Here is a 14,377-nt window from a genome sequence, read left to right as displayed (position 1 = left end):
GTTTTCCCTGGAGTGAGGGTGGCTGAGGGGAACCTAATTGAGGTTTAAAAGAACAAAGGGCCGTCGATAGGGTGGTTGAGGGGAACCTGATCGAGGTTTAAAAGACGACAAGGGCCGTCGATAGGGAGACTGAGGGGGAACCTGATCGAGGCTTATAAGAACAAAGGGCCATCAATAGGGTGGCTGAGGGAGAACTTTATCAAGGTTTATAAGGACAAAGGGCCGTCGATAGGGAGACTGAGGGAGAACTTTATCAAGGTTTATAAGGACAAAGGGTCGTCGATAGGGAGACTGAGGGGGAACTTTATCAAGGTTTATAAGGACAAAGGGTCGTCGATAGGGAGACTGAGGGGGAACTTTATCAAGGTTTAAAAGAACAAAGGGCCGTCGATAGGGAGACTGAGGGAGAACTTTATCGACGTTTATAAGAACAAAGGGCCATTGATAGGGTGGATGGTCACAGACTTTTTCCAACTGTACAGGAAGGCAGAGGCCCAAGGTGAAAGGAATAAAATTTTAAGGGACTTTGAGGGGCAACTCGTTCACCCAGAGGCTGGTGAATGTATTGAATAAGCTGCTGGAGAAAGTGGTTCAGTGAGGTATATTAACAACATTTTAAATACATTTAGACAGATGCTTGGATTGGAAAGGTAGACAGACATGGGGAAAGGTGGGCAAGTGGGACTGGCTTGGATGGACACTGTGGCCCAAAACTGCCAGGCACATCACCGGCACCCTCCTACCCACCATCAAGGACATATATACAGAAAGGTGCTGCGGAAAGGCCAGTAACATCATAACAGATCCTACCTACCCTGCTCATAAACTGCTTGTCCCACTCCCATCAGGGAGCAGGCTATGTAGCATCTACACCAGACTCAAAAACAGTTACTTTGCCCAGGCAATAGGGCTGATCAACACTCCCACTGACTGACCAACCCCACCAGACCTCCACCACCACTACTTCATCATCTCCTGCCAGAGTCACCTTATGTACAGACACTCATGTGCCTAGCGTCACTTTATGGACAGACAGTCAATCTGTGAATATAAGCAATCTAATATATTTATATTTATTGTTTTCTTTATGTTATTGTGTTTTTTGTGCTGCATTGGATATGGAATAACAAATATTTCACTCTCCTTTACACTTTCGTACTGGTAAAGACACATAACGATATTGAATCCACTGTTGCTCTTGCAGCCGTGAGAAGATGTTACAGGGTGATGCCACTGGGGGGAGCTCGCAGGCAGTTGTGGATCCCTTAAAGCGGAAAGGACTCGCCTCCCAGTGAAGAGGGTGAGGAAGGCGAGGGGTGGTACTGGGTCCTCAGATCAACCCCTCACCTCTCCACCTCTTCTGCATCTGTTCCTCTCTTCCTTTATCCTCCTGTTCCTCCACCCTTGCTCACCCTCTCCCCACCCTTCCACCAAGCAACCTCCACCTCAGGCCCCCTCTCCTCCCCTCCCATTTCTCTGCTCTCCGCACCCTCAATTTCATCTCAACCCAAACCACCCCTCCCCTACAACACTATCCCTCCACCCACCTCCATTCCAACCTTCGCCTATCCCATCTCACCCCGATTGTCCTATCCATACCCTCCCCCTCCTCCTGCCTTCCACTTTCCTCATTCTTGACTCTTCCTTCCCTATCTCTTCACTATGGCCTTTCTCCTCTCCCTCAACCCTCACTCCCCAGACTCCCCCTCCCCTTTCTACAAATCCCCTCGCCCCCACCTATCTCTTTGGCTCTCTCCCCCCCCCACCACTCTCACTGCCCCCTACCCATTACCCCCTAGTGCATCACCCCATTCCCTCCAAATGACCACATACCCCTCCTCCGTCTCCCTTCCCTCCCTCTACCCTTCCTCCATTCCCCCAACCCAACGTAACTTCCACTCCCCCCCTCCCGTGCCACTTACCCTTCCCCATACCCACTCTCCTATCCTATCTCCCCTCTCATTCCCCTCCCTCACCCCTCTCCACTCCACCTTCTCCCCTTCCGCTCCTGTCTCTACCTCTCCACCCCACCCCCACCGCCTCTCCCCCTCCCCTTCCCCATTCAGCTCTCCCTTCCACCTCCGTCTCCCACTCATCCTCTTTACCACCCCATCCCACCTTTCCTGTCTCCGGCCCTCCCCTGCCTTCCCTTCCCTCCCTCGACCCCATTCACGTCTCCCTTTAATCCTCTTCTATTGAACTTCTCACTCTCCCTCAATCCGCCCCTCCCCAACACGTTCTCTCCACCTTTCCATCCTGCCGTTCCCGAGAAATCGCAGCTTTGCCCCCTCCGTCCCTCCCCCCCCCCACCCCGGATGCGCCCCGCCCCACCTGGCCTGGGCCCGCTCCAATAACCAGTGACAAGGTGTTGGACTCTGGCCACGGCGCAACGTCTCGGCCGTTCCTTCCAGTCCGAGCGGAGGCAGTGGGCTCCGGGTGCCGATCCGAATCCGGTTTCGGGTTCTTCAGCTGCCGAGGTAGGTGTGAGGTTCCCTATCCCCTCCCCTCCGCTCTCTTCCACTCCACCACCCCAGGGAGTATCCCTCTGGACAGGGAAGTTTGAAAGTGACGAACTCCTGCCGTTCACTTGGTGAAAGTCAGCGAGGTCACAAAACTTCTCTCCCTCTCTTCTTCCAGCCACTACCTCCCTCCCTCTCCTATCTTTGACACCCTCCCCTATCCCTCTCCCTCTATCCCTCCTCCCCTATCACTCCAGTCCTATCGGTTCTTCCCTGTATCCCTTCTCTCCATTCCCTCAAAGTACGTTTATTATCAATATATACAGAATAAATCCCTCCCCTTTATCCCAGTGCTCCTATCCCTCCGTCCCTCCATGCCTCTTCTGCTACATCTCCACTCCCACTCCCCTTCCCCTCCCTCTCCGTCTCTCCCCTTCCCCTCCCTCTCCGTCTCTCCCCTTCCCCTCCCTCTCCGTCTCTCCCCTTCTCTCTCCTTATTCCCCTTATTTCTCTGTCCCACTCCCTTTGTTTTCCCCACTCCTCCTTCACTTCCCCACTCCTCCTTCACCTGCTCTCTCTTAACCCTCCCTCTGCTCCTCGATCCCTGTCCCCCTCCCTCTGCCTTCTGCCTCCCACCCTCCCCCTCACCTCTGTCCTTTCTTCACCTTCCCTGCCTGCCTCTCGCCCTGCTCCTTCCCCCTACCTTCCCTATCCCCCCCCCGCTTGCTGCCCTACATCAGTCCCCTCTGCCCCCTCCTCCTCCCCCACCCCCCTCCCCGTCCCTCTCTTCCCTGGTACACGTGCCAGACAAAGTGAATCTTCCACGTCAATCTGCCCTTCCGTTGTGCCGGCTCCGATGGGAATCAGCCTCCAGCTGTCTGTTCGAGCCGAACCTTCTGTCAGTTCTCGGCGCCTCCTTCGCTCCGGGGGGACAATCCCATTCCGCCTCTCCTGTTCACACAGTCCCTCCGTGTACACCTGAACAAGGTGAGCAAAGCACTCCAAGCACGGCCTTTACTTCACCTCTAACACCACGTCCCAGCTCCTGGTTTCACAATCCCGTCCAATGAAGGTCAATGTGACTGCCGTGTCCATACGTGTCGCCACTTTCAGGGAACCGTGACCCTGCAGGTGAAGCACACTCCGTCTCTCCCTCACCCTCCGCTCGTCCTCCCTCTCCCTCACGCTCTCCTCCTCCCTCCAATCTCTGTCCCCTCCCCTCCCCTACTCAGATCCTTTTTAAACCTACTCCCTCTGACTTTAACCGCCCCGTCCTGCCGTAGACTCCACCAGCGTGGAGACAGACCCGGGCAATCTGCCCGACCATCCGGAGGAAACCTGTCACCACCTATCACGAGAACGAACAGCCCTCCGGCCCCTCCACCGCCCTTGTCCAGCTGTCCTGCCTTCCCTCCAGTTTAATCACAGCTTTCCTGTCCTGTGGGGACCAGAAATGCACGAAATACTCTGAGCGTGGCCTTTCCCATAACCACATCGTCATGTCCCCAGCTCCTGTACTCCGTGTCCAGCCTGTCAAACCACCCCCGTTCTATACCAGAATCACAGATGCGCACACATTCGGCCCATTACAGCCATGTTGCCTGTCTATACTAACCCACCAAACCCACACTTGTTCTATACCAGAATGACAGATGGACAGTACACAAGCAGGACATTCAGCCCATTACATTTTCCCTGTCTATACTAACCCACCAAACCCACCCCACCCCCGTTCTATACTAGAAAGACAGAGATACACACACAAGTGGGCCATTCGGCCCATTACAGCCATGTTGCCTGTCTATACAAACCGAATTTGCCTGCACTTGTATAAAGCTTCAGTATTGATCCTGGTTCATCGCCACCTTCATGGGCTCAGAGTCAGGGTCCCCTCCCTCATTACCCTCTTACTCCAGTGCTTTTTGATTGTTTTTAACCAAGGGTGATTGATAAGTTCGTGGCCTAAGGTAGAAGGAGTCAATTTTAGAAAACCTAGCACATTTATTTTTCCTACATTTACACACTTAGTCCAGCAGTCATGGAGCATACGAATCCCTTCTTTGTAGAAGTTGGCGTCCTGGACCTCCAGAAGTGGTCCACAGCAGGGGTGATTGATAAGTTAGTGGCCCAAGGTAAAAGGAGATGAGTTATGAACTTCAAACTTTCTGCATTTTCACTCAGAGTTGAACTTCACGTTGCATGTAACGAGAGCTGTATAACTCATCTCCTTCTACCTTAGGCCACGAAGATCAATCACCCCTGCTGTGGACCACCTGGAGGGGCAAGACGCTCTCATTATATGCACGTGAAGTTCAACTCTTTGAGTGATCATGCAGAAAGTTTGAAGTTAATAACTTATCTCCTTCTACCCTAGGCCACGAACTTATCAGTCACCCCTCATACTTTATTTCAGAAGTAAAGCTGCGAGCAGACCCTCCCGGCCCCAATGAACCACTCTGTTCAGTAACCCACCTGCCCTCATTTATAATGACTAATTAACCCAGTAACTGGCCAGTCTCTCGACTGGGGAGGGAGCAGGAGCTCCTGGAGGAGACGCACGTGGTTACAGTACAAACTCCGAACTCCAGGCTGTCGTAATATTCTGCTAATCGTGCTGCGTATACAATGCCTTGGGGTCCTCTTTAATCCTACTTGCCAGATTTGAGTTCTAGTTTGCCTTCTTTATAACCCTCAAGGACTCTGTTTGACCTTAGCTTCCCAAATTTTACGTACATTTCTTTCCCCTTCCATCAGCCCTAGGCTCCCCTGACCTTGCCATCATGTCCTGCCGTCTGACTGGAACAGACCTTCCTGTAGCTCTCTGCAGCTGATCCTTAAACACCCTCAACTCCTTCCCACCCTCTCCCCCACCTTCTTTATAGAGCCTCTGCCCCCTCCCTCTTCAGTCCTGACGAAGGGTTACAGCCCGATCGTTTCCACGGATGCTGCCCAACCTGCTGAGTTCCTCCAGCGTGTTGTGAGTGTTGCTTTGACCCCAGCATCTGCAGAGTATTTTGTGTTTACCCTCAACATGTTGGATGTGAACTTGCACGGAAGCTGCTGCTTCCAGTTAACCCTCCCTAGTTCCTGCCTTGTAGAGTCAGAGAGCACAACAGCACAGAAATAGGCCCTTCAGCCCATTTAGTCAATTTTGCCCAGTAACTATCATTATTTTCTTGTGATTTCCCCTGCTCCAATTTAATACTTGCTCTCTGCAAGGTCCGTACTTACTTACAGCTGAGTTACAACTTAAGGAATTGTTTCCCCACTGAAAGGTCGGTCACCAGGCCCTTTATGGCCTCTGCTCTCACTGGCCAATCTGCTCATCAGGACTGACCACGGACGTTGTGTCGCAGCCCTCGGTGTGATACACGGGCCAGGACAGTGCAATATGGAGATCTGGCTCCTCCTCCCAACCCAGCTGATGACGCCAAAGGAATGGCAAAGACCGACACTTTGGCACCAGCTGCCTCACTGGAGATTTCATCCAGCTTTGAACTCAACGTAGGACTGCCTTAGAGACTATAGCTTTGGATTGTTCCCTTGAGGTTCACTCCCGAAGCCTTCCCCATGAGTGGGTACAGCCACAAAGCAGTGGAAGTTTAAGATCAGAGCTTACCTTCTTGTAGGTGAGCTGCCAATCATGACTGACAAGCCCCAACTGGTTTTAAGGCGTCAGTAACCTTCTCCTGTCATTAGAATTGGTTCCATCAGACTTGGTAGCGAAGTCACATGTGAAGGCCAGGAATTGGACTTGGTTGTCAGAGGCTTCTTGAGATTCACACCATTGGGCACATTTAATAAGTAGTTGGAGCTTATCCCCATTACCACTAACACCCCGCCCCCCAACTTCCCCAAGCTCTGACAACCTTGAGGAACCTGGAGTATCTCCACACTGATTTAAGAAACTCTCCTAGGTGCACCGAACAAATTATGTCCCATGTAAACCTGAGGAGATGCTGATTGACATTGGGAAGCTGAGGCCACCCACCACAACAACGCTGTTGTGTTGACACCGTTCCCGACTCTGCACACATCAGATGAGCCGATCTGTCAGTGACCACTCAGGAATAATCCCATCAGAGTGCCCAACGATGAAGGCCAAGAGCACCCTCAGCACCCTCAATACAGGAGATTCATTGTAATCAAGGAGGGCTTTCCCTCTCCTCACTTCCACACTCACCCTGCCCCCACACTCAGCTCCCCCACATTCCCCTCCCCCTCACTCCCCCCATCTCCACACTCACCCTCCCCCCACACTCCCCTCCCCCGCACTCCCCTCCCCCTCACTCCCCTACCCCCCACTCTCCTCACCTCAGCACTCCCCTCCCCTCACTCCCCTCCCCCACACTCCCCTCCCTCACACTCCCCTCACCTCAGCACTCCCCTCCCCTCACTCCCCTCCCCTCACTCCCCTCCCCACATTCCCCTCCCTCACACTCCACTCCCCCACACTCCCCTTGCCCTCACACCCCTCCCCACATATCCCTGAACCCTATGCCCTCTGTCTCCCTGCTTTCTCAACTCACCACTCTCTCCCTCCTCACCCCCTTACCACTGTCCATCTCACACTCTCTCCTCCCTCACCTACTCTCTCCCCTCCCCCCCTTGCTCTCTCTCCACCATATCTCACCTCTCTTGCCTCCACTCTTGCCCTCTCTTAACCCTCCCTCAAACCCTCGCTCCTTCTCTATCCCTCTCTCCTCTTCCCCTCTTTCTCACTCTCTCTCACCCTGTACCCTTCCCTCTCCCAGTCTCCTGTCCTCCTTCCTCACCCCTCCTCCTTAACCATCCTCTCTGACCCCTCTCGCTCTGCCCATCTCTCCCTCTTGACCCTTCCCACCCTCCCTCCCCCCACTCCGCTCAGCACTGTCTCCCACCTCTGCCCCTCCCCACTTCTCCCTCTCCACCATCAGACCCCCCCTCGCTTCCCGTCTCTCCACCCTCCCTTCCACCTCTCGCCCTCTCTAATCTCCCCTCACAGTGCCCTTCCCCCCTCCCCATCTCACCCTTCTCTCACCCCTCCTCTCTTCAGCCTCTCGCCTCTCTCCCCCTCCCCCTCTCTCCACTCTCTCCCTTCTCTTCTCTCTATCCATCTGTCCCTCCCTCTCTTCCCTCGCTCCCTTCCACACTCTCCCCCTCCCCTCTCTCTTCCCTCTCTTTCCCCATCACTCTCCCATCTCTCTCTCCAATGTTATTTCCCCTCTCTCTCCCTTCCTCCCTCCCTCCCTCCCTCCCTTTCTCTGTCTCTCTCTCTCTTTCGCTCCCCTCCCTCCATCTCTGCCTATCAGAAGTGGCCAGTTCACTTCCCTCCTCTGGACTCTGTTCAAGGTCCAGATGTTTTAAGGGCGTCTCCGTGTGAACGGAACGTAGCCGGGCTGTTTCACTCTTCCCCCCCCCCGCCCCTCTCTCTCTCTCTCTGAGTTTGGAGCTGACGCTCTGCCGTGCCCTCACGTGGGCATTGGCTCCAGCCATGCATGCCCTGTCCTGCCCGGCCTACCGGTGCCCCCTCAACCTTCTCCTCCTCCTCCGCGGCAGGTCAGTAGGGGCGGGGAGCCAGCAAGTGAGCAACATGTCGGCGAGTGGGACGAATAGCCCTGCCCACAGCCACCCGAAGGTGCTGACCCTGGGCTCGATGAACCAGCAGGTGAAGAAGGTGCAGTATGCCGTGCGGGGCTCCGTCGTGCTGCGGGCAGCAGCCATCGAGAAGGAGCTGCAACAGGTGAGTCCTCTCCCCTCTCCCCCTCCCTCCACCGGCCGCAGCCGCGTTTCACGTTTGCAGCCAGAACATGGAATAATATGGAGGTGTACACCCTTCAGCCTCAACATTTGCCAGGCCTTTAACCATGGGCACCGCGCTACCACAGCAGGTCGCGCACTGCTGTCATAGCTCTGGGCGTTTGAGTTCAGTCCCAGCACACTCCGTAAGGAGTTTGTGTACCCTTCCCACCACCTCCCACCCTCCTGGTGCTGTGCTGTCCTCCCACAGTCCAGACACTCACCAGTTAGTAGATTAGTAATTAGTTAGTAGATTAGTGATTAATTGGTCATTGTAAATTGTCCCCGTGGAGCATATCGGAGGACAGAGTTCAGAGTAAACATACGTCACCGTAGGGGAGTCTGGGACTACAGGGCTCAGCCTCAGAATCGAGGAACATCCCCTCATGAAAGACTCGAGGAGGAAGTTCTTTAGTCAGAGGGTGGTAAATTCTCTGCCTCAGGTGGCTGTGCAGTCCAGGTCATTGGGTATATTTAAAGCAGAGTTTGATAAGTTCTGGATTAGTCGGGGTGTCAAAGGTTACAGGGAGAAGGCAGGAGAATGGGGTTGAGACGGATAATAAACCAGTCATGATGGAATGGTGAAGAACACTCAATGGGCCGAATGGCCTAATTCTGCTCCTGTATCTTACGGTCCTATATACAACCCTGAGATTCATTTTTCTCGTGGGCATACTCAATAAGGCCGTAAGATACAGGAGCTGAATTAGGCCATTTGGCCCATCAAGTCTGCCCTGCCATTTCATCATGGCTGATCTACTTTTCCCCTCAGCCCCAACCTCCTGCCTTCTACCCGTATCCCTTCATGTCCTGACCAATCAAGAATCTATCAACCTCTGCCTAAAATATACATTAAGACTTGGCCTCCACAGCTGCCTGGGGCAAAGAATTCCACAGATTCACCTCTCTCTGGTGAAAGAAATTCCTCTTCATATCTGTTCTAAAAGGAAACCCTTCTATTCTGAGGCTGTGTCCTCTGGTCTTAGACTCTCCCACCACAGGAAACATCCCCTCCACGTCCACTCTATTAAAGCCTTTCACCATCCAACAGGCTTCAATGAGGTTATCCCTCATTCTTTTGAATTCCAGTGAATACAGGCCCAGAGCCATCTGACGCTTTTCATGTGACAAGCCTTTCAGTCCTGGAATTGTTTTCATGAACCTCCTTGGAACTCTCTCCAGTTTCAGCACATTCCTTATAAGATAAGGGGCCCAAAGCTGCTCACAATACTCCAACTGAGACCTCACCAGGGCTTTATAAATCTAATAACCATAACAGAGTCAGTGAAAGACAGCACCAACAGGGCGGACAGCACTGTGCAAAAGTCAACAAACTTTTCAGATACAAACAGAAAGGGAAAAACAAAATCATGATAAATTAATAAGCAGGTGACATTATCCCCTCTGGTTCAGGAGCCTGATGGTTGGAGGTAGTAACTGTTCTTGAACCTGTTGGTGTGGGTCCTGAGGCCCCTGGGTGCTGGAGGTCCATGAAGATGGATGCTGCTTTCTGCAACTGAGCTCCATGTGGATGAGCTCAGTGGTGGGGAGGACTTTACCTGTGATGGACTGGGCTGTATCCACTGCTTTTTGTAGCCCTTTTTGGACAAGGGCACTGGTGTTTCCATACAACCAATCAGTGTACTCTCCAGCACACATCCCACAAGTTCTCTACATCCAAAGTTATTTACTTCTACACCAATCTTGCAGGCTGAGTACAGGTATACGGGCTGAGTACAGGTATACGGGATGTGAACAGGTATACAGGGTGTGTACAGGTATACAGGTTGTGTACAGGTATATGGGCTGCATACAGGTATAAGGGCTGCGTACAGGTGTACAGGTTGTGTACAGGTGTATGGGCTGTGTACAGGTGTACAGATTGTGTACAGGTAAATGGGCTGTGTACAGGTATTCAGGTTGTGTACAGGTATATGGGCTGCATACAGGTGTAGTGTACAGGTATATGGGCTGTGTACAGGTGTACAGGTTCTGTACAGGTTGTGTACAGGTATATGGGCTGTGTACAGGTGTACAGGTTGTGTACAGGTATATGGGCTGTGTACAGGTGTACAGGTTGTGTACAGGTATATGGACTGTGTACAGGTGTACAAGTTGTGTACAGGTAAATGGGCTGTGTACAGGTATTCAGGATGTGTACAGGTATATGGGCTGTGTACAGGTGTACAGGTTGTGTACAGGTATATGGGCTGTGTACAGGTGTACAGGTTGTGTGCAGGCATATGGGCTGCATACATGTGTACAGGTTGTGTACAGGTATACAGCCTGGCATTTACACAGGGTCCTCTGCTTGCACTTCACAGCCCAGCAAATGCAGGGATGATAAAATCTCGGGAAGGGGAGGGTTAACATATAGTCTGAGGACCTTTGGTGTCTCTGAGCCTGCGCAATAGAGTCAGGATGTGGCATGTGAGGATCACAAACCTATTGAATTTTGAAAGGCCCAGACAGAGTGGGTGTTGGAGGATGTTTCCTATCGTGGCTGAGTCTAGGACAAAAGAGGGCAGAGCTTCAGAATAACTAGGAGTGGGAGTGCATTTAGAACCATGAGGAGAAATTTCTCAGTGAGTCTGTTGCCACAGAGGCTTATGGAAGTCAAGTCCCTGGGCAGAGACCAATAAGTTCTTGAGCAACACACAAAATGCTGGAGGGACAGCAAGTCAGGCAAGCCTCTTCATCAGGACTGTTATCCTTGCTTAGTTTCGCAAGAATTTGCTGTGTGTTGCTCAAAATTGCCAGCACCTTTCATGTGATTGATAGGTTGCTGATTAGTAAGGGGTTAAGCGTTATGGGAAGAAGGGGGGAGGATGGGGTGAAGATAAAAACTCAGCCCTGATGGAATGGCGAATGGGCCGAATGGCCTAATTCAGCTCCTATATCTTATGGAATGCACACAAGGTGCAAGCTTTAGGCAACCTGACAAGGAGACCCGCAGTATGTGCATACAGCTCTGAAACAGACCATTCAGCCTTCAGCCTCCCTGCTGACCCTTCTCAGGTTTATTGTCACTGACATATCTTGTGCAATTTATACTTCAGTTCGGATTTGCTCTGGATCCCCCCAGGCTGAGCAGATTCCATTGTCTTTCTCAACTCCTCTTCATTGTCTCCAATTTCACTACGCCAATCCTGATATCAGCTGTTCTACTGAGTAAACAGGCAACACATTCCAGACACTGAAATAGCTCCGCAAACAGCTCCAGCCTGCACTCTCCTTCCACAATGTTTCACAACAGTCCCACTGAAATGACTCAGTTCAGAACACAGACGAGCACAGACAACACCCCCACTCACACCAGATGTACACAACACCCCGTCACTCAGCGGGTGTACACAACACCCCTACTCTCACCGGATGTACACAACACCTCCACTCACACCAGGTGTACACAACACCCCGTCACTCACCGGGTGTACACAACACCCCATCGCTCAGCAGGTGTACACAACACCCCGTCACTCAGCGATGTACACAACACCCCGTTACTCACCGGGTGTACACAACACCCCATCGCTCAGCAGGTGTACACAACACCCCGTCACTCACCGGGTGTACACAACACCCCATCGCTCAGCAGGTGTACACAACACCACGTCACTCAGCGGGTGTACACAACACACCGTCACTCAGCAGGTGTACACAACACCCCCACTCACACCGAGTGTACACAGCACCCCATCGCTCAGCAGGTGTACACAACACCCCGTCACTCAGCGATGTACATAACACCCCGTCGCTCACCGGGTGTACACAACACCCCCACTCTCACCGGGTGTACACAACACCCCGTCACTCAGCAGGTGTACACAACACCCCCACTCACACCGGGTGTACACAACACCCCGTCACTCAGCGGGTGTACACAACACCCCCACTCACACCAGGTGTACACAACACCCCGTCACTCAGCGATGTACATAACACCCCGTCGCTCACCGGGTGTACACAACACCCCCACTCTCACCGGGTGTACACAACACCCCGTCACTCAGCAGGTGTACACAACACCCCCACTCACACCAGGTGTACACAACACCCCGTCACTCAGCGATGTACATAACACCCCGTCACTCACCGGGTGTACACAACACCCCCACTCTCACCGGGTGTACACAACACCCCGTCACTCAGCGGGTGTACACAACACCCCCACTCACACCGGGTGTACACAACACCCCGTCACTCAGCGGGTGTACACAACACCCCCACTCACACCAGGTGTACACAACACCCCGTCACTCAGTGGGTGTACACAACACCCCCACTCACACCGGATGTACACAACACCCCCACTCTCACCGGGTGTACACAACACCTCCACTCACATCGGGTGTACACAACACCCTGTCACTCACCGAGTGTACACAACACCCCCACATACACTTTTACAAGAGCTGACTGCTTGACAAAGTTCAGTTTCCTTTCTCATGCACCACTGAAAAAAACCATTTCAGAATCCATAGCAAGCCTCGCACTTTGACATAAGATTAATCATTAACATGGTAATGTCACTTGTTCCCCAGTCCTCTCATGCAATCACTTCTGCACGTTCACTGATGCTATCTTATCTGGTTTCATGGAATTTACCTTACAAACTACACACAGGATACTTACTTGAAACTTGGCAAGATACCATAAGACCATAAGACGTAGGAACAGAATTAGGCCATTCAGCCCATCGAGTCTGCTCCACCATTCCATCCCAAGGCTGATCCTGGATCCCACTCAACCCCATACACCTGCCTGCTCACCATTTCCTTTGATGCCCTGAATGATCAACTTCTGCCTTATATATACCCACGGACTTGGCCTCCACCACAGTCTGTGGCAGGGCAATCCGACCCTGTGATGCCATGCTCCCGTGCCAATGCAGCATGATCCTATCCCGTACGTCTTTGGACTTTGGGATGAAGCCAGATTGCCCGGACAGAACTCCCGCGGTCACGGGAGAACATACACCCTCCTTACAGTCAGCGGCAGGAATCACTGGCACTGTCGTGGTGTTACGCCTGTGAGCTCCAGAGGGATTGATCGAGTGCTGGGTTCAAAGAGAATTTACTATCAAAGTACATACATGTCACCATCTACGACCCGAGATTCATCTTCTTGTGGGCATTCACCATAAATTGATATGTTATGAAACTTGAGTTTTGACCACAAAAAATTAGATGGCTGGAATCGTTGGCACTTTTGTGCAGGGGGTGCTTATTTGGTGCACCAAAAAAATCAAACTTACAAAAATTAACAAATATGGTGAAAAGAAAACTGCCAATATTTAGACCATAAGACCATAGGAAAATGTCCAACGTGAACTCCTGGCAGCTCAATATCCCTCTCCCCTATTGAGAGTCCATTCTCCTAATCTCTCTAAGTCCTTCTGCAGCCTCTCTACTTCCTGCAAACTACCTGCCCCTCCACCTATCTTTGTATCGTCTGCAAAGCCTTCGATCTCTTCATCCAAATCATTGACATGTAACATAAAAAGAACTGGACCCAACACAGACCCCTGTGGAACACCACTGCCAGCCAGCCAGAAAAGGCTCCCTTTATTCCCACTTTTTGCCTCCTGCCAATCAGCCGCTGCGTTATCCGTGCTAGAATCTCTCCTGTTATAGTATGGGCTCATAGCTTGTTAAGCAGCCTCATGTGTGGCACCTCGTCAAAGGCCTTCTGAAAATCCAGGTACATATCAACCCATTCTCCTTTGTCTATCCTGCTTGTTATTTCTTCAAATAATTCCAACAGATTTGTCAGGCAAGACTCTCCCCTGAGGAAACCATGATGACTATGGCCTATTTTATCATGGGCCTTCCAAGTGACCCAAAGCCACATCTTTAACAATCCACTCCAACTTCTTCCCAACCACTGAGGTCAGACTAACTGGCCTATAGTTTTCTTTCTCTGCCTCTCTCCCTTGTTAAAGATGCAGTGACATTTGGAACTTCCCAGTCTTCTGGAACCATTCCAGAATCTAGTCATTTTTGAAGGGCCATTACTAATGCCTCCACAATCTCTTCAGCCACCTCTTTCAGAACCCTGGGGTGTACACCATCAGGTCCAAACCTTGCAGTTTCCCAAGAACCTTCTCTCTAGTTATGGTAACTTCAACCCTTTACTTC

General features: G+C 51.9%; 1 protein-coding gene across 3 annotated transcripts in view; it reads left to right on the top strand.

Moving 5' to 3' along the window:
• Positions 1-2,368: 2,368 nt before the first annotated feature.
• Positions 2,369-14,377, top strand: part of LOC140195637 (alanine aminotransferase 2-like) — a 56,554-nt gene continuing 44,545 nt past the window's right edge. Inside the window, exons 1-2 of one of the 3 annotated variants that reach the window (XM_072254317.1) lie at positions 2,369-2,477; positions 7,998-8,181. In XM_072254317.1, coding sequence (XP_072110418.1) covers positions 8,032-8,181 — 150 coding nt within the window. In that variant the 5' untranslated portion in view covers positions 2,369-2,477; positions 7,998-8,031. Of the gene's footprint in view, positions 2,478-3,322; positions 3,447-7,997; positions 8,182-14,377 lie in introns of those variants that run through there. The other 2 variants (XM_072254318.1, XM_072254316.1) reach the window with 2 other exon arrangements.

The sequence above is a fragment of the Mobula birostris genome, chromosome 3 (assembly GCF_030028105.1).
Source record: "Mobula birostris isolate sMobBir1 chromosome 3, sMobBir1.hap1, whole genome shotgun sequence".
Taxonomy (NCBI): domain Eukaryota; kingdom Metazoa; phylum Chordata; class Chondrichthyes; order Myliobatiformes; family Myliobatidae; genus Mobula; species Mobula birostris.
Note: the sequence above shows the minus strand (reverse complement) of the source record. Positions and strands in the feature narration are given on the sequence as shown.